We start from the raw sequence: 19,741 nt of genomic DNA on the forward strand, positions 1-19,741 counted from the left end.
CTTGAGAGCGCCAGCTCCCATCCCCTTCTCTGTTCCCATGCACTAAGCACTCCTAGAATCATAGAGAACGAGAACTGGAAGGGACCTCGAGAGTCATTGAGTCCAGTCCCCTGCCCTCAAGGCAGGACCAAGCACCTGCTAGATCATCCCTGACAGATGTCTATCTAACCTGCTCTTAAATATCTCCAGAGATGGGGACTCCACAACCTCCCTAGGCAATTTATTCCAATATTTGACCACACTGACAGCTAGGAAGTGTTTCCTAATGTCCAAGCTAAACCTCCCTTGCTGCAGTTTAAGCCCATTGCTTCTTGTCCTATCATCAGAGGCCAAGGAGAACAATTTTTCCTCCATTCTCCTTGTGATACTCTTAACAGGAAGTTCTGTTATCTCGGTTTTACAGTGGAGGAAACTGAGGCAGAGAGAGGAAGTGCCATGTGCACAATCACATACAGCCAGGACTTGAACCCAGACCACCTCAGTGCTAGCTCGGCCTCCTAATCACAAGTCCTTTCTTTAGACTGGAATCTGGGGCTGCCCACAGATCCAGTCTGCAGGCAACTGAATGAGCGGCACTGGGCTGTAGCAGACATCTGGACTAGCTTGGTGGGAAGAGGCAGCAGCCCAGAACTTAAAAGCATTCACCCATAATTGAAATAATGCACGTTCCTTCCTAGCCAAGTTCCCACTGTGTGCCTAGCCGTGCACCATGTGCAGCTGCTGTGCTCCCGCCATGTTCCTCGCCGTGTTTCCAGCTGCCTTCCTAGCTGTGTCCTTAGTCTTGTTCCCAGCCATGCTCCTAACCACACTCCTGCCAAGCTCTTAGCTGTGCTCCCACTCTGTTCCTAGCCCTGTCCCTAGCCATGTTCTCAGCCATGTTCCTAGCTACGAGGCTAGCTGTGATCTCAGCCATGTTCCTAGCCGTGTGCCTAGCCATGTTCTCAGCCATGTTCCTATCTGTGTGCCTAGACATGTTCTTAGCATGTTTCCTCCACATTCCAAGCTGTGCTCCCACTGTGTTCCTAATCATGGTCCTACCTGTGTGTCTAGCCGAGTGGTGATCACTATTTATGGTTAACTGTTCACCCACCATTTAACTGGTTAGCTGATTAAACAGGATTTTACATCCCTACAAGCCACTGATCCCTTTTCTGAGCTGCCACAAAGAGCCCAGCTGCATTTTACTGCTTGGCCCTGACATCAGCAGCTCTGGGGGAGAATCCAGCCTTGCTCCCGTGTTTGTTCTGGCTGCTGCAAAGCAGAGCTGCTGAAGACGGTGAGAGAGGCAGGCCTGTACGGTGCAGGCTTACAAGTGTCCTGATGCTCAAGTCATCCTGTTCCCACCACGCCAAGCACCACGGAAAAAAACAACCTACAGCTCAGCACAGATAAGGCAGGGAGGGGCTCAGCAGTTTGCTGAGTTGGGCCCCAGCTAACCACAAGCTCCTGGGACTTTCCTGTGCAAAGAACCATTTCCTTCCCTGTGTGTGCTCAGGTGGGGCTCGGCGAGCCAGCACTCGACAGCACTAGGACGCTGCCGTGATGGCTTAGCAGCAACCAACTCAGCCCATGGGACCATAACAATAATCGGCCCATTTAGCGAGGAGGCGGCAATTTGGTGGCAAATAGCCCGTTGCAGACCCCAGGCCAAAAGGCTGGTCACAGGATAACATGCAGCAAAGAGAACCTGTCCTCCAGCCAGTCCCATCCAATAAGAAGAGCACACTCCCATGTCCCCATGGGGCCAGCTCTTGGGAGCCCACATGGACGGGTCACATTCCACGGAGAGAAACTGAAAAGCCCCGTAACTCGGACAGTCAAGACAGGAAGTGGGGCAGAGCATCCACCCAGCATTTCCCTGCAGGATGGGGAACAGCCCAGGCCCTACCTGATACCTACAGTTCCCACCCACGACTGCCTGGTGCTCAGCATTGGGGCACCCACAGGCAGCACTGGAAGGCGAGGGAGCAAGCTCTACAGAATGGGGCCAGAAACAACGCTGCCTGTGGCTATGTCTGAGCAGCCTGCCCTGCCTCTCCCCTCTGGGTGGTGCCATGTGTGCCCCTGGACATGACCTCTGAAAGGGGTCAGGGATGTCACACCCTGACTTCCCCAGACAGCTGCATGGGAAATGGGTCCTAGAGTTGGGTGCCCCGTGGGCCATGCCAGAAGCCATTCACAGAAGAGACATAACCACAGACAGGTACAGAGAATGGTGTGTTATTCACTGGAAGTTGGAACAATACATTGAGATTCCATCACCTGTTTAAGTGCAAAATAGTAACATGCCCCTTGTACATTAGCATAAATTAAAGCAGCGTCCCAACACCGTCGGCCATCTCCACCGCTGGGGTAAGATGTTTGAGCTGTTTGAGTTACACCAGCTAAGGATGCAGCCCCTGTAATACTGTGCGGGCAGGTGAGGGTCAAGACGAGAAAACAGCAGTTTCAAAATCCCCACACCGGGTGGACAGACTGATCAGGGACACCATGAACCCCTTTGGCTTTGTCTTGCCAGATGCCAAGTGCCTCCGGGGAGGAGATTTCTCAGCAGGTCTTAGGGCTGGGTCCAGCCGTGGCTAAATACAATATGTCCCATATTCATCTAACACAGACGGAGGCAATTTAAGCCTAGTAAGATGTCACCTAAGGCACTTTGGGAGAGCTTCCCTGGGGAGTGTTGGGATGGATAAGGTCACTCTAGAGCCTGGGCAGGGGCTGGAAAGCCCAGGAAATGAAAATCGGGACCCTGGGCAGGCGACGAGGTGTCTAATGGTCTGGCAGGAAGCTGCTCAGAGTCACATTGTCTCCTTCGGTCTCTGAGATGTTGTCCGTGAGCAGCTTCATCCTCTTTATCTTGCTGGGCTTCTCCCCATTGGCCACTGGCTCGCTGTCGGGCAGCAGAGCCGAGATGCACACCATCTCAGTGTTGTTGCACTGGTGCTTCTTGTAGGCATGCTTCTGGCGCCACAGGAGGGTGGCAAGGACGGCGGTGCAGACGATGAAGACAGCAGCCACGAGGGCCAGGATGAAGACGGCCAGCAGGCACTTCCCCACCAGGATATTGGTGTGATGGTGTATCCTCTGCACGGGGACTATCCCTGTGACAGAGCCACCGGCCGAGGGCGTCGTGTGAGAATTGGTCTTCCCCAATGTGGAGTGGCCATGCCTCGAAGTGGCCAACCTGCCCACAGGGGCTGCTGTGGAAACACCAGACGACTCTGCCAGAGGTTCAGGTGGTGAAGTAGGTGAGCTGACCCTCAGCCCCCTGTGGATCAGAGGCTCCACAGTGGAACGATGCTCCCTACTCTCTCTACTGCCAGTGAGCATTTCTTCTCTCCCAGTGAATGTTGCTTCCGAGGAGACGTTGCTGGAGCCCTGAGTGGGGGTCGCTTTGGCTGAGGTATCAAGAGGGCTGAGCTTTCTAACGCTGGGGGCGTCTGTGGAGATATTGTCAGAGCTGGCAGCAGACAAAGACTCTGCTGTAGCGGTAACATCGTCATAGAGGTTTTCTTGGGAGGTGTTTTCCTCTAGCCATTCAGGACGTGGTGAGACTTCGTTTTCCTCCACGGGGTGCTGAGAAGGAGTCATGGAGAACACTTCGGGGCGGCCGGCGGTGGTGTTCTCTGCAGCAGAACGATTGGATGATTTCACTTCAGCTTCCCTCTTTGCGCGGACAAACACGGGGAAGTCAGCGCTCCCAGCCTCTGCTGTGTCCCACACCCACTGGCCCTGGCTGGCTGGCTGAGAGCCCCCATCTTCAGGAAGCCCTCTTGCTGCTCCCACTGCATCATCTTGGTCACCAAGACTGACATAAGCAGAGACTTGGAGCAGGCTTGAAAGCAACAGCAGCAAAGTGACCTGGAGTGGAGCCATTTGACCTAGGAAGAAAAAGCAAAGAGATCTAATTAAAGGGGGGGAGGGAGAAAGAAAGTGAGGCCAAGGAAGCAACTGCAGGCAGCTGGGAGAAGTGGATAAAATGTCCCAAGAGAGATGAGCTAAAGTCGCAAAATTAAGTCCCATCATTGTTGAGGATCTAGTTCTGCATTTTCCATTTTCTGGCTCGCTGACACTCACTGGGTATTTCCAATGGCAACACTGCCTGGAAGCCTCAGTGCATTGGAATGCAGCGGCTGCCCCTTCTCCCCACTTTACGCCTGTGCAGCCTAATAAGCCTCTTTCTTATTAGCAGCATGTGCATGTTGTTACTCGTAGAAGCACTACGAGGCCCCACAACTATGAACAAAGCTCCCGTCTGTCCTCCATATGAGTTGGGGTCCAGGCAAATAAAGACGCCCATCTCCTACTCGTGGAGCGCACAGTCGGGGTGTGAGAGAGAGAAGCTGCAGACCTGAGTCTCAGCCCTTAGTTCCAGCAGGCTGATGCTGATGGGGTATTTGGTGGCACAGAGGATGCTCCAGGGAGCTGAGAAAGCTCCAGCATTTTAGTCACCAAATCTGTTGGGAGGGGGGGCAGAGAAGTCACATGCCCACAGGTGAGATAAGGACAAACACCGTATTTCACCTATCGATAGCAGGATCAAGGCCTCTCCTTAAGCTAGAGCCACCAACCATTTGGAAGCTCAGAGGAATGTCTGTCTGTCTGTCGGCCACCCCAGCATGCCACCTGGAAACTGCAGCAAGGGCTGTCAGTCTGCAGATCCATGCAGAAGGCAGCCTGTTGTGAGGGTTAATCATGTACTAATCTCGGTAGGGCCCCTCCCACCCAGAACTACACTGTGGTTCTCTCCAACTTACTCCATCAGGCCCTCCCTTCTGTGTGTCGGTGCAGATTGAACCTCCCATGACTGTACTGAGCTGGATCTCTGCTGATCATGAGTGTGGCCAAGTTTCCTGCAGTCCCCTAAGTTTGTTGACAGCCACCAGTCTTGGCTCCCAGTGGTCTGTGCTGTTCTCTAGCTCTAATTTATCCCTTGATGTCTTCTAAGAGCCCAGTAAGCAGTGGAAGTGTTGGTAATGTTGCTAGGCAATACTGACCTCCCATGGTTTGGCAAATTCTCTGGTTCAGCACCGATCAGGTCCCCAGGGTGCTGGACCAAAGAGGTTCAACTCAATGGTCCCCAATGCGGTGCCTGCGGGCGTTGTGGTGCCTGCCGGGGCATTTATGTGCGCCCGCAGAATGATCTGGGCTGGCCCTGCCCCAGGCACACGGCACATGAACGGTGCCAGCCCCGGGCACGTGACGTGAGAGTGGCCCCGCCCCCAGACGTGTGGCAGCCCCAAAAGGTTAGGGGCCACTGGGTTCAACCTATTGAAATGTAAGCCCCTCTCTTGAGTGCCTGGACAGCAGCCACTAGTCTCCTCCCACCCAGCTCTGGATGCAGAGCATAGAGCAGCAGCTGCCAGATAGGCACCCGGCTCTAACGGCAGTGCCACCACCCGCAGCAGCACAGAAGGATGGCCTGGTATAGTATTGCCACCATTCCATCTCTGCTGCTGCTGGCAGTGGTGCTGCCTTCAGGGCTGGATACCCAGCCAGCAGCCACGGCTCTGAATGGGAGCAGTAAGGTTTCTTTTCTTGAAGCATCTCATGCGCCCCCTTCCCCCGAATACATTATTTTTCTGCACTTCTCCCCTCCATCTGCTATGGTGAATAGGCTTCTCCATCAGGGATGCTGCTTGAGAGAGCATGGCCTAGCTGCAGGGGTGGCCCGTGAGCCTAAGCAGACTAGGAGGTTGCCTAGGGCGCCACCGGCCCGGGCACCCCGTGATTACGTCACGGCCATTGACGGCCTTGCAGGTAGGGGCGCCGATCGTACCTTCTGCCTGGGGCGCCAGCTGCTACAGCCGGCCTCAGGCCGCTCCTGCCTAGATGTCTGACTGGTAGTAAATGGAACTAACCGGAACCCCAAAGATCTGTGTGCTGAAGGAAACAGGTTATACTGAAATGAATGGGTTGTATCATCTGCCATTCCATTAGGCGCCTTCCTGGGTGAGGGGCTTTTGCCTCATTATAGAATCATAGAACACTAAAACTGGAAGGAACCGTAAGAGGTCCAGTCCCCAGCCCTCATGGCAGGACCAAGTACCGGCTAGATCATCTGCTCTTAAATATCTCCAGAGATGGGGATTCCACAACCTCCCTAGGCAATTTATTCCAGTGTTTGACCACCCTGGATTAGCAGCTGGGGAATAAAAACCTTACTGCTCCCTCCTCCTCCCCACAGATGGTTTGCTAAAATCTGAGAAGCGTCACCCTCCAGGAAAACCAAGGAACCTTGGGCAGGACTGGTATGCCAGCTAATTGTGCAGAGTCCTGGGTCTCCTGGCTTACTTCTGCAGCTGCCCAGAGCTGCATGTGGTAAGGCAATGCTTCCCTAGGTGAGCTGTCAAGGATCAGGGCTTCTGTGGGACAGCGTTCAATGCCTTACAAAGAGACGGACCTCATGGATATGCAAAAAACCAGGGGGGAAGGTATGGGGTACCCCAGGAGCAGTGCTGCAGCCCCAGACAGCCACCTTACACCGTGGTGCATTGCCATCACCCCATGCTTTGGAGTGTTTGCCCAGCAGCTTGGTGGAGGTCACTAGAATGACTCTGGGGGTCCCAATGGGTAACTCGTCTCCCCCCCAATTTCAATTCCATATCCCCCTGCTGGCCGGGAGGGGTGTTATCCCCTCCCCGTAACACCGATCCATGCCTCTGCCTTTTTGCTCTGACACCCATGAAAGTGTCTCTTGGATTTGTGCAATTTACAATTCTGGGGGAGGTTGTGAGCCCAACAAAAGAAATAAAAGAGGGAGACAGACAAGCTCTCTCTGGGACCTACCAGCTCCGGGAGGGTGTAGAAGAGTTGGATTCACAGGCAGGCTTGGGGCAGGAGGCATCTTCAGCTCTGAGGGGAGAGAAATGTCTCTCCCCCCGCCCCTACCTCTGCTCCCATGTCAACCTCCCACACAACCACACTGCTCCGAGCCCCTAGCGCACGCAGAGGAAGCCACTGTCAGCTACCGTTAGCTCCGCTGTCACCCCGCCCGCTTCAAACAGGAATCAGCTCCACCCTTGCACACTGCTGAGCAAAGCAATGCCCTGGCCAGGATCTGTACATCTCCTGCCTTGTCCATCCCTCTGTCCCCCGGGCTCCATGCACAGGTACAGGAGTTTGGCAGCATAGAGAGGGATTCATAGATTTCATTACTATACATTCTGTGAAGTGAATTCCCTCCCCCCCACACACACACACTTGCTGCTGCAGCATGGCTTTTAGAGCCCTGTTATGAGTCATCTGGCCCCAATGCAGCTAACTGGGAGCAGTCATTGGACTGAAGCCACTGTGCAGACAAAGCCTAGATCAAGACAAAGCCAAAGGAGGTGGGATCTCCCTCTCTGGAGATATTTAAGAACAGGTTAGATAGACATCTGTCAGGGATGGTGTAGACGGAGCTTGGTCCTGCCTTGAGGGCGGGGGGCTGGACTCAATGACCTCTCGAGGTCCCTTCCAGTCCTATTATTCTATGATTCTAAGTGCTGTGGAAAGAGTGCACAGTGAGTGGGAAACCAGCAGGTGCCCCATGCAACTGAATTAGCCAGAGAGAGAGAGAGAGAGAGAGAGAGAGAAATGTTGAGGGGAAGGATTCTCTAGCCTGAGCTAGAGCACAAAAGTCTCTTATTCCTGAGTGGTTTCCACTGTCCCTCTCAGATATAATTAATTTAATTTATGAGCTAATTACCTCACAAGGATTTCCTTCCCAGAGAGGGAAGGTAGCTAGGATGGAGAGCAGCCCACATCTCTGCAGGGGAGTTGGAGAAAGTTTGTAAGTAAGTAAATGCACTTTACAGAGGTAGAAGCTTGAATTCAGCCCCCAAAATAGCAGTGTGTAAAAAGCTGTGCAGTCTGGTTAACTCTCAGTGTTCCAGGGGCTAAACGTGCACTTAGTAAAACACCACAAGTCTGCATTGCTGGAGCACTGGCATTGTGAGAAGCCACCAAATGCAGCCACCTCTGGAGCAGAGCACAGTAGTCTGTAAAAGATGCCCTGCAGCACCTTCCAGGACATGGCAGTTCTCACATCCAGGTCCCAATGGCAGGGGAACTGGCTGCAACTACCCAAGGTCTGCACTGCAGGTAGTCTTATGAAAAGTGCCTTTCTGTGTTTGTGTCCCCTCCTCCCCCCTCCCCACTTCCAACCGACCCTACCACCATGCAGTTCACCTTCATCTCAGGGAGAAAAGCCCCTCCCTTCCACTGATCCTCCAGCACCCTGCACTCCAGCCGCCCCCAGGCTGATGACCCCCATCTCACATGGGTCTTAGGTGCAGTTTGTTTGCTCCTGCTCCCCAGCCATTATGTGACATGTAATATTCAAGCCGGGTTGTCTGCACGCTGTCTATTGCCCTGGAGGGCTGTGGGGTAAGCCCTGTGCCTCTGCCTTCCAAAGGGCAGAGATCTGGGGTGGGCTTCCAAAGGGATTGAGTAAGAAACCGGCCCCGCCAGGAGCTTGGGTGTGTTCGGGCCCCTAGAGTGGCTCCACTTTGATGTGGAGAGGAAACATTTTCAGGCTGGGCAAGGAGATAGAGCAAACCACAGAGACCTTGTTTACACAACACACCAGACACACCCACAGTAGCTAGGCGAGCGAAAAGGAGGAACACACCACACACGGCAGCTACTCCACCCTCTTCTGGTTGGGAACGGCACCACTGGAGACAGATATGGCCCCAGTTTTGAGTGCTCCATCTTGGGTTTGGTGCTCCTGGGCTACGTTGTGCTGCTGATAGCTACGCCTGGGACTTTCTGCTGGAGACTCCAGAATCAAAATGGGGTGCACTGTGGTTCCACACCACATGCCAGGACAGAAGGCCAGAAGCAGCTCTCTCTCTCTCTCCTTTATATCAGTGGCAATCTGGAGTAACTCATGACTCAGTCCTGTTGTCAGAGGGGCTAATCTGACACCAGGCCAGGCAGCCAAATGCTGGGAAATGAAAGGTTTGCAACACGGTGGATAAAATAATCAAAGATGCTTTTTAAAAAAGTATTTTAAAATCTCCTTGTTTACTTAAAATATTTTTTTCTTTTTAAAGCTAAACCTAGTTAAATTAAATTTGAAATGTTGAAAGCCTGTATTGAGGCCTAAATTGACTATAACCTATTAAAATACTTTGCATTAAATAAATAAACCATAAGCAGTACATGTTTGCTGCCAAAGTTTTATAGAAAGTCATACCACTGAACTGGTGGATGTCAGGCTTTGTTGAAGTGCTATAACAGCTTTGGACAGCAGTAATCTGTTCTGTAGGTTGAGAGAGAATCCTTTATTTCAGTTTATTCAGTTCACTGACTAGTTCATTTGAAGTTGAGAAACTGACTATAAGTTGGCAAGAAAGGTTGTTTTCTGCTTCCAATTTATGAATAAAACTGAAGCATGAGAGGATAAGATCTACTAGTTCTAAAATCCTGAGGGGACTGGAAACCAAAAGTAATTAGTTAATTTCACTAATTACAGATAGTATTTCCTTTGTAAGGATAGTATTTTCCTTAAATCAGTTTTAAGTGAAAAATATGTTTGATAAATGTACTTTTCCCCCCATCATGTATCAAGAACATTTAATGAAGTTTTATTTAAAAACAAGTTTGAAGTGCTGAATTTTGTACATTTTTAATTTGATTCCAACTTCCCTCCAAATGAAGCTTGACAAGAAAAAACTTCATCAACTCATAAAATAAGAGCATCATTCACTGTTTTCTAACATAAAAAATGTAAACATTAGGAATCTGGATGAATGAACAGTAAGCTACATAATTGCTTAAATATATAGTGTGTCGTCCTGCTTAGCAAAAATCCAACAAATTATATCAGTGAAAATCAATCTTTAAAAAAAAGTTATGCACAGCACAAATTCAAAACGAGAATAAAACTGATGACTTAATCAAGCTTTCCTACTTGTTTCCTTAAGAGATTTAACTCACCTGCTCTAATCAGTGTGAGTATAATTCCCCTCGTGTTTGCAAGCTGTTTTGGGGGCAAGAACAGAGGAACAATTTTCTCCCTGTAATTTAAGTCCAGGATGTTTCTTTGGCAGAAGCAGTTCAATTGAGAATGAAAGGCCCCAACTTTCCACCTTGAGCAGGGTTTCCCAGCCTATGGGTCGGGACCCAAATACAGGTTGCCGTTACATTTCAAAAGGATCACCAAGTGTCTCCCCAGGTGGTTCTGCCCCCTCTTCTTGCCTAGTTTTGAATTGCTTTGGGTCACCAAGTCTTCCTGAATTGTCAGAACGGGTCCCCATATGGAAAAGGTTGGGAACCACTGACCTAAAGGGGCCTGTATTAGCAAGGCAAGATCCTCCCATCTCGGGGGGCAATGTAAGTGCAGCATGAGCAGCTAAGAGGTAGGCTTCTCTGAGGTTGGCCTCCTCTCTCTGCAGTCTCCCGTACCTCAGTGCCGCTCAGTTGCCTTACAGAGAATGTCCACATTCACCATGGGTCTGAAATCAAGCCAAACGAATCTGCTGACCCTTATAGGGATGTACCTTTAGGGGGCTCTCTCTCAGAGCTCTCCATGATCTAACAGCTTTTCCAGGGCAAACCCGCCTCAGGGCTCCCTACAGCACCCTGAAATAGGGAGTTTCTTCACCAGGAGGTCACCCATGTCTCGGGCCAAAAGAAATAGGGTAAATAAATTCCTGTTCTTCAGGTCCCTCGACGTAGCTGGACTCAGCTGTCTGCAGCCAGAGTCCTGTTTTGAAATTCCATTTCCCGGCACATTTGCACAGAGGCTAATGCGCAAGGGAAACAGCTCCAGAGCCTTCCTGATGTGGTATATAAAGCACGAAAAACCCTGCCTGGAAAGGCAGCGCTCTCTAAAGGTTCTAGGAGACCAGAGTCCTGCCCCAGCTCAGCCCTGACTTGCATTGTGACCTTTTCCAAATTAATCCATACATTAAACACTAATAACCACTGGTGCCTCAGTTTCCCTGTCTCTAAAGTCAGGGAGAATGGTGCTTGCCCCAGCTCAGTAAGGCTGCCAGAGATCTACAGCTGATCCCTCCCCAGATGCTAACTGCTCCTTGGCTTTTGCTTCCTCTAGGGGCACAACTCCTCACTGAATGGGAGCCAGCCCCTTGGATCTAGTGCAAGTCTTAGATTTGCTCTTTGAAATAAAACCTGAGCCCAAACTTCTCGCACAGGCAGCTGCTGCTGCTAAAGGAGCTCACTCAGTGTTCTCCTAACTCTCCTCCTAAGCCCCAAGCCCACACACCCAGCACGGCTTTCCTCACCCGGTAGCTGCTTCTTACCCTGCCTTGAAGAGGGCTACTGATGAAGGACGGTCCCAGGCTTCCCTCGCAGGTGCCCAGCGCAGCGAGTGTCAGGGGAAAACGCTCAGTGCTGCCTCATCTCTGCAAAACAAGAAGTGGCCCCCTGGAAGCCTGACTGGTTCTCCAAAGTACCTGTGTGTGTTCAGGAAGCCTCGTGCCGGTGTCAGAGCAAGAGAGGAAGGCGGAAGAGAAGTTGTGGTTTGCAGCATACTCATGACGCCGTTCCCCCAGAGTGCGTCACAGCCAAAAAGGAGAATCGCCACCCGGCAGGGGAGACTGGCTTTAAGGATGCTTCCCTCGCTGGGGAACCAGCAAGTCAAAGGGCATCTCAGGCCCAGGCTGGGCTGAGCAGCATGGTAACTCTTACCCAGAGCCATAGCAGAGGCAAGAGAAGATGGAAACCTTGCAGCAGAGCCCAGATGAAATGGCCCACGAGAGACGGAGTGCAAGGGGGTAAACATGTTATGAAGAGTGAGCAATGCCTCAGCCTCTCCCTGCCCATGGCAGACACACACAACAGTCACGTCTGCCAAGTCTGCAGACAGCTGGATGCAGGCTGCTGGCAGCAGGCCATCCCCCACAAGCCACGTGCCGTGTGGCCGGTGGGTGTGCTAAGTTTTCTGCCATTTACTGGTACTCACGGCATTCCCTAGACTTGGCAGGGGGGAGTAGAATAAGTTTTGCAGTGTCTGTTAAAAGCGGAGATTTACCTGCCACACTGAAAGGCTCTGGGAGTCTTGCAAGGTTGGAGCGGTGGTGAGGAAGGGAGCCTGGCTTTGAAAAACAGAAGGGGAAAACAATGAGCCAAACTGTATGTTTTAAAAATCCCTCCAGGGCCTGCAGCGGAGTCACTCTCTGCCTAGGGCTTGCTCGCAAGAACAGCCAGCCTGCAGCAAATTGTCTGCCTGACTGGCCAGGAAGAGCAGCTGGCTGGCTGGGCAACTGGGGGTGCAGCATGCCTCCAACCCCACTTCCTGCTCCAGGCTGCTCCCAGCCCCCCTTCTGCCCCAGTTCCTGCCTCTCCAGCAGTGATCCTTAGCTCTGCCTCTGGCTCAGCCTGCTGCTCCTGTCTCGCCAGTGCTGATCTCCAGCTCCGCCTGTGACCTACAACTTCTGGTACTCTCCAGCAGTAGCATTTGGCTTCTGTCCCTTGGCTCCCTGCTGGACTCTGCCTGTGCTGGGGCCAAACTCCCAGTTTAACGGTGAGGCCAGACCGCCCACGGCCAAGTGGGTAACACCCCCAAGTCTTCCACAGGAACATTTGTGCTCAGTTCATATTCACGAAAACTTTACTCCCCGCTCCCCAAACACACACATGGAGGCCAGAAGGGAGCATTTGGCAGGTGCCTTGGAACCTCAACAGCCTGGAGAATAACTGGGAGGGTGGGAGCTTAAGCCAAGGCATGTGTGCTGGCTGCAGAGCGGGGCTGTGGGACACGGATGCCCTGTGCTCCAACCAGGCAGGGTGGTTTCGTCCTTCCTCTAATGTGAAGCCAGCGTGTCTCTGCAGCACTCCACTGGGAGAGGGGCTTTGCTGTGTCAAGAGGAGGAAAAGGACTTCTTGTAACCTCCCCCTGCCCCATCCCATTGTAGCAGGTCCTTGGCTGCTGGCCAGAAGAGTGGGGGTTGGTAAGGACACGTCCTGTCCCTTCTCTGCTCACCTTTCATGTTGGTCCTTGATCTCACAAGTCTGAGGCTGGACTTGGGCAGCAGGTATAAGAGGCGGGGGAAGGCTTTGCCTTCCCCAAGGGCCAGGCATGGCCCTGCCCACACTCAGCCCCCAGGTCTAAGGAGTCGTACTGAAGCAGATGGTGTCGTGGGAGCAGAATGTTGCTTCCCCCTGTGCTTCAGCTGTGCTGTGGCTGGGGCCACGGGAGCAGTGCACCCTTGCAATGGTCTGGGCCCAGGGAGGCTGGGGCTGCGCTGTCTGGTGCTCTAGGATTTGTGCATGGCTGCGCTGCCCAGTGCTCGGAAGGGGAACGGACGTTAACCTGGGGCAAGGCAGCCAGAATGAGTCACGAGTGCAGGGTAGCAGCCACAGTGCATGCCTTGCTGCAATGGGCACCATTGGGTGGGGCTATGCACGGAAAGGCCAGGGGGTAGGGGATCACTGACCCAGCTGTTCACTCACTGCCCAGAAGGCTGGAGCAACACAGCCAGCCAGCCCCAGGCTGAAGGAGGAACTGAAATACAGGTGTGTTTGGAGAATGCAGCTACAATGATGCCTCACCAGACCCGCTCTGTGCACGGCCTGCTCAGTTACCGTGGGCACAAACCAAAGGAGGATTTTCCAGGACTTGGAGGAAGGCTGAGGCTGGGAACAAGCTTAAGGAGCATTGCTGAGATCATACCAGCAGGAACGCCTTGGACAAGTCCCTTTCCCTCTTTCTTCACCGTCTGTAACCTGAGGCTATAAATTCCCTGCACAGGGACTGCGTGTACACTGCACAATGGGGCTGTCTAGTGTCTCAGCAGGAAAAAAACCAGGAAAGGACGCAATCCCGGAGAGCTGCCTTTGCCTGGTTGGGGGGACCTAGCCTGTGCAAATAGCAACCTTCACCCTCAGCAGCTGGGACTTGCAGGAAGGAAGGAGCTAAGAATCTCAGTAGGTTTGGAGGAGACACCAAAAATGAGGTCAGTAGCTGGGCACATGGAATTCCCGCCACAGGGCAGATAGCACTGACCGTAGGACTGTTTAGTGGGGCCTCTCTTCAGAATATATTAAACTGGTTTCCATTCTAACTGCACATCTGGCATGTACCACCCCACGGCAGTTGAAAGGGGCAGGCCACTTGAGTGTCACTTTCTGCACTGCACACCCCACCTTGCTATGGGGGTGACCAGATGTCTTGATTCCACAGGACAGTCCCGCTATTCAGGGTTGTCGTATACAAAGTGCCTATTACCCCTCCTCATCACAATTTTTCACACTTGCTGTCTAGACATCCATGTTGCCCTCTTGGGAAGGCTGGATGGGTGTTAGTGATATTGTGGGGTCTTCAGGGAGGGGCTATGCCCTACAGACAACCAGCCCAATGAATGTAGCTACTGTAGTGCAGCGGGAAGGTCAGATACGCTTGGACGTTGCTTTTGTCACATCCGAGGCAGGCACAGTGGAGAGAGAGCGGCAGCAGTTTGCTGCATGGAAAAGGCTCTCTGGCATTGACTGGTAAAGGCCAGGTCTACACTGGACCCAGCAGGTGGGCTTAAGGCAGGCAAGTCAAACTGGCGTTCGGAGGGCCACATGCGGCCTGCTCATGGCCGGCCAGGCTGCCTTACGCATGCGCTCACGGCTGGCTGGGTGCTCTGCGCTGGGCGCTCCAGCAGGCACTCACAGCTGGTCACTGTGCTGACACCACCCAGCGCATCAGGCGGCAACGTCGATTCTGGGACCCAGGTATTAGGTTGTGCAAGGGCTTCTTGCACAAGAAGCTTGAAATGTAGACCTAGCCCTAGTGATGTGCAGCTGCCCCTGCCCCCCCATTCTTTCCCCCTCTGCCCAGCAGGAGAATCCCCCTGCCTTCCAAGCTCCTGCCAGCTAGTGGATACACACATTATTATTATGCACTATTAAGTGCATATGAAAATATGGATGTGCAGAATGTGTCAGCTTGCCTTACTCCTCACAAAAGAGGAGCACTGGACACCAGCAGGGGCACCCTCTGAATTAAATTTAACGTGTCTTAACTAGACTTGCTAAATCAAACTCCAGAAGATCGATTGTGGCAGCGGCGATCTCTCCATGTAGTGAAGACAAGCCCAAAAAGTCTACTTAACCAAAGCACAAAAGCAGATGCAAACAGCAAATGGGCAAGAACAAAACATGAGGACAGGTCCTACCTGGTGGCCATGCTTCTCCAGAAACAAACCCATCTTTGGGATATGGTTCCAAAGCAATACACTGAGCAGGTAGGGAAATTTTAGCTCTTGCTGTCCCATGAAGTGCCCACTTTCCAAAATTCCTTCTGAGGCAAATCAAGACATTTCACATTTAATTAAACCATTGCACATAGGACAGAACCAGAAAGACTAAGGCACAAAATGAGAGACACCTAATATGGAACATAAAAAGCAATTAGAAGAGGTTTAAATACATTAGGAGCATGACAAAGACCTAGGAGAAGGTAGGTCCTCTTCTTTACAGGGAAGGAGAGCTAATCACTGATGACACCACTGAGATGCTTACTGTCTATTTTGCTTTGACCAGAGGGAGCCCACAGGGTCTGAGTCTGGAACTATTCAATTGTTTTTAAATGAGTTGGCTAATAAAGTGAAGTGCATGTTTATAAAACTTGCAGATGACACCAAGCTGGGAGGAGTTGCAAGCATTTTGAAGGACAGAATAGGAATTCAAAATGATCTTGACAAACTGCAGAAATGATCTGAAATCAACAAGATGAAATTTAATGAAGGCAAGTGCAAAGAAGGAAAAAATCAGTCGCACAACTACAAACTAGGGAATATTCGGGTGGGTGGGTGTTCTGCTGAAGAGAGCCTGAAGGAGATACTGGTTTGCAAATGGAATTGTAACGTGATGCAGCGGTGGAACAGGCAGATGTCATTCTGAGGTGCATGGACAGGAATGCTGTATGTTAGACATGTAACTATTCCATTCTTCTTGGCTCTGGTGGGTTGGCAGTACCACACCTAATTCTAAGCCCCAGACTTCAGGAAAAACATGGACAAACTGGAGAGCACTCTCAGGAGAGCAACAAAAATGATGAAAGGTTTAGAAAGCCTGCCATGGGCTGGTTTAGTCTTGAAGAAAGTAGACGGAGGAGGGACCTGAGAACACTCTTCAATTATGTTAAAGGCTTTTAAAAGAGGATGGGGATCTACTGTGCTCGATGTCCTCTGAAGGTAGGATTTCACGTGAAATGAGAGATTTAGGTTAGATATTAGGAAAAAGGCTGCCATGGCATTTCAAAGTGGTAGCGCCTCATGGAGCCCTTAATGGGCTCGGTGTAGCGCTGCCGCTTTGAAGTACTCCTCCCCCCCCCCCCCCTTTGCTGCCTCTATCTGATAGATGCAGAAAAGGAGGCGGGGGGGGGGGGAACAACTAGTCGACTTGACTATCCGATAAGCTTCTGCTTATCGGATAGTCAACTAGGCCTTAACATCCTTAGTCTACACTAGACCTGGAAGGCTGGTGTAAGGTACGCAATTCCTGCTATGTAAAATACATAGCTGTAGTAGTTGGCTTACCTTAAGCTGAGCTTGGGACTGTTTTCACAGAGGGAGGCTTCCCTTACTCCTCGTTACTGTCAAGTCAGGCTGCCCTCAGCCTTCGATTTATGGGTCTATGCTAGACCCACTAAATCGAACACCAGAACATCAATCTCCACCGCAGCAAATGAAGATGTGCTCTGAGACTAGCTAGCTAAATTCTGGACCATGCTTCCAGGAGAGGTTGTGGAGTTGCTGTCAATGGAAGTGTTTAAGAACAGACTGAACAAGCTCGTCAGGACCGGTCTAGATTTCTGTGATCTTGCCGAGGGACTGGATGTGACTTCAAGGTCATTTCCAGCCCTACATGCCTATGAATTTAGTTCTTCCTGAGTGGCCTCTCCACATGCCAATTTTCTTACAATAACTCTGCCTTTCTACCACCTCTCCCCCTTGTCTAGCTCAACACCCTCTGCCGGCATTCTCAGAGCTTCCATGCCGGAGACTTCGCCTACATCTTTCACGTGGATATTAAGTGCCCCATGTGACACAGTCTGTGTCACAGTCTGAAATGGAACCCAGGAGTCTGGACGCTTAGCTCCCTATTTTAAACCAGCAAACCAAAACAGCAGGATGCAGCCTGCTCTGGCACTTAGCCGGGAACAGATTTCCCGTTGGTTTCTAAATTCCTTACATCCACCCAGAATGTGCTTAGTGTGAAACTTGAGACTGCCAGATATGGCACAGCTGTGCAGAGGCCAAGCTCCTGGGGAACAGCTGCCCCCATGAAAGAGGGCACGCATCTGCTTTAGAGTATTTGGGATTCTGCACAGAGGAGGAGCAAGTCTCCAGGTTAACAAAGCGCCATATGTCTCTGGTGCTTTGTTCTCTGACCCAGAAGGGACACCAGCCTTTAGGAGCCAGCAGCAACACAAGGCTAACTCAGGGTATCAGAATGCAGGAAGTGCTCGAAGACACAGTTGTGAAATGCATTGCTGAAACTTACTGTAAATTCCACAGCCCTCAGAGAACAAAGCCAGCAGTGAGGGCCAGTGTGCTTGCTAAATGGCAGCTGCATCGTGAAAATACACAATCGGCTCCCAGTTGTAGGCTTTTCCTTTCAGCCTAGCTTTTCATAGCTGACAAGGGGACTCAGCCTCACCACTTCCAAACCCAGCCTTGAACTTTCATATTGCCTGGTTTCTCTTCTTCCTGTGATAAACTTCAACACAGATTTAAATTGGGAAATGGGTAGTTGACAGCACAGCACATCCTGGCGCTATGTAACAAAAAAACAGCGTAGGCTGATTCTGTTCTGCTTTCTCCTCACACACATTAACCTTCCTTCCGCCTTTGGAAGACCTCACCAATCCACCTCAGCCAGCAGTAAGTATTACGGTGGGACTGTGTACATGGAACACTCCATGCTGCTTACTCCAGTGAAGGGGTCGTCACATCCAAAGTGAACTCTGCTTTCCCTCCCAGCCTCTTCCCCTCCTGCACACAAAGAGGAGGAAAAGGGGGGAAATCACAGTGGGCTGGCTACTCCCACTCTCATTCCTGGCACATTCGGTATTTATAACCGTCTGTTCAGAGGAGTCATACTGATCATATAATTTAACCGTTCAAGTCACACCTGTGATAGGCAAAGTCCATCTGCCCATCATGGCAGTTGTACTATCCCTATCACCACCGAATTTGAGCAGCTTCACTGTAAGCACTTCACTGTAATATGCAACCCACACCTGAAACATACCAGATCCACAGGAGTGCTCCTGGGACCCATGGAGAGTTAGGAATGTTCAAATGGGTTAAAGTAATTGTGTGACCACTGAAAATTTCAGTTTTTCCATACATGGAGCAGGTAGCTGCCCAGGAGCCAGTGCACGTGGGGAGATGGCTTTTAAGCTGTCTCTCCATGCTCACTGGGAACCTGAATGTAATGGTGAACATTAACCAGTGTGCCCAGGCTCCAGGGTTAACCGAGTACACGGTTACACTCCCTAGAAAGTTTCCTAAAGACCCATGCTTCCAAAATAGGTTTTGCTACAAGTGAACTTTGCTCAGTGGCGATGAATAGTCAGAAGAGAACGGAGGCACTGCACTTCAGCAGGGCCCAGGGACAGGAGAGCTAAGCCCATCGGCATAGATTCTGTTCCTGTTAAAGGAGAGCCGTTTCTTCCATCTCTCGGCACAGTAAGTCTTATAAATCGTTCCAAGGCATCAGTGGAGCTCTGCAGAGTGACACGGGGAAAGACACAACTGTAGCATGCAACGAATGGTCCTGCAGCACCTTAGAGACTAACACATGGCGTCATGAGCTTCCATGGGCACAGCACACTTCTTCAGATGAATGGAGAAGTAGTAGCATTCAGGTTTCAATGGATCCCACCCTCTCATGCAACCCGGTTTCCCCTTTCAGTAGGGAACTGCCACATGGAAAAACTGAAATTTGCAGCTGAACCTTGAGGAAGATGACAGCTGAGCTAAGTGAAATTGCCTGGTTGGGTGTGTGTGTGAGGGGGATGGGGGAATGCCAGGCCCACTGGCACAAATGGAGAAACTTTGCCAACTTTGACTGGATACTAAAATCTCAGCTGGAGCAGGGAGACTGACAGAGCTTTCCCCAGCACAGCTGGCAGAATGCTGAGGAGCAGCATAGGGGTACCTCCCCAAGAGTGGGAAGGAAGGAGCTGAGTGTCACTTGACCACATAGGACTCTGACATGTGGCTGTATAACTTAAATCCACCTATTTGTAAAGCCTGTAAAACAGTATTCACTAGTGAAATTACAGAATCAATCACCTTTGATTTGTCTCCAGCCAGTTTTGAGGCATGAAAGGGACTGGTAAGAAGTTAGAAGAGTTTAGAACAAACAGCCTCTTGCCCCAAGTCCTCCAAGCTGGGCAGCTTCTCAATAGCTGCAGATGGTAAGATGCCCCCTGCAGGAAATCACACAGCAGAGTGGCCAGGCTCTGCAGATTCTCTGCCTGGCCATCACACTGCAAATGGAGGCACTGAGCCAAGTCAGGCACAAAGAAATTGAAGGAAGACCGACTCCATGAGGGAAGAATTTTACATGTCGTCTTATTCCCAGAGTAACTGCTAGCAAGGAGCAGCACAATTGTTTTAATTTTCCTTTGATAAAGTATCGAAAGGCGCTGGGGTAGTGGCAGCCTAGAAAGCACGACACTGCTGACAAAATGTGCACAGTGTAAGAACGCCAATGTGTCTCTACTGTAGTGTCTTCTCTGGAAAGCCAGGGGAGTGTGCCTGGGCTGTACGCTGTCAGGGGGTGC

General features: G+C 51.2%; 1 protein-coding gene across 4 annotated transcripts; it reads right to left on the reverse strand.

The window, feature by feature from the left end:
- Positions 1-2,204: 2,204 nt before the first annotated feature.
- SELPLG (selectin P ligand) lies at positions 2,205-12,374 on the reverse strand. Of its 4 annotated transcripts, none has more exons than XM_006112598.4 (2): positions 11,409-12,374; positions 2,205-3,881 (listed from the first exon to the last, which is right to left on the reverse strand). In XM_006112598.4, the coding sequence occupies exon 2, from the start codon at positions 3,874-3,876 to the stop codon at positions 2,770-2,772; it is 1,107 nt and encodes a 368-aa protein (XP_006112660.2). In that variant the 5' UTR covers positions 3,877-3,881; positions 11,409-12,374; the 3' UTR covers positions 2,205-2,769. The 4 variants fall into 4 exon arrangements, with proteins under 4 accessions (XP_006112660.2, XP_025046381.2, XP_075754893.1 ...); XM_025190596.2 differs by lacking the exon at positions 11,409-12,374 and adding an exon at positions 11,256-11,402; XM_075898778.1 differs by lacking the exon at positions 11,409-12,374 and adding an exon at positions 11,238-11,402.
- Between the last annotated feature and the right edge of the window lie 7,367 nt (positions 12,375-19,741).

Source organism: Pelodiscus sinensis, chromosome 15 (assembly GCF_049634645.1).
Source record: "Pelodiscus sinensis isolate JC-2024 chromosome 15, ASM4963464v1, whole genome shotgun sequence".
Lineage (NCBI taxonomy): Eukaryota > Metazoa > Chordata > Testudines > Trionychidae > Pelodiscus > Pelodiscus sinensis.

Excerpts from the sequence above, each read along its gene's own strand:
- SELPLG (XM_025190593.2), bottom strand. The coding sequence starts at position 6,847 with ATGCCTCCTGCCCCAAGCCTGCCTGTGAATCCAACTCTTCTACACCCT. Across the intron at positions 3,882-6,789 it reads TCTACACCCTCCCGGAGCTG|GTCAAATGGCTCCACTCCAG; the intron begins GTAGGTCCCAGA and ends TTTTCTTCCTAG.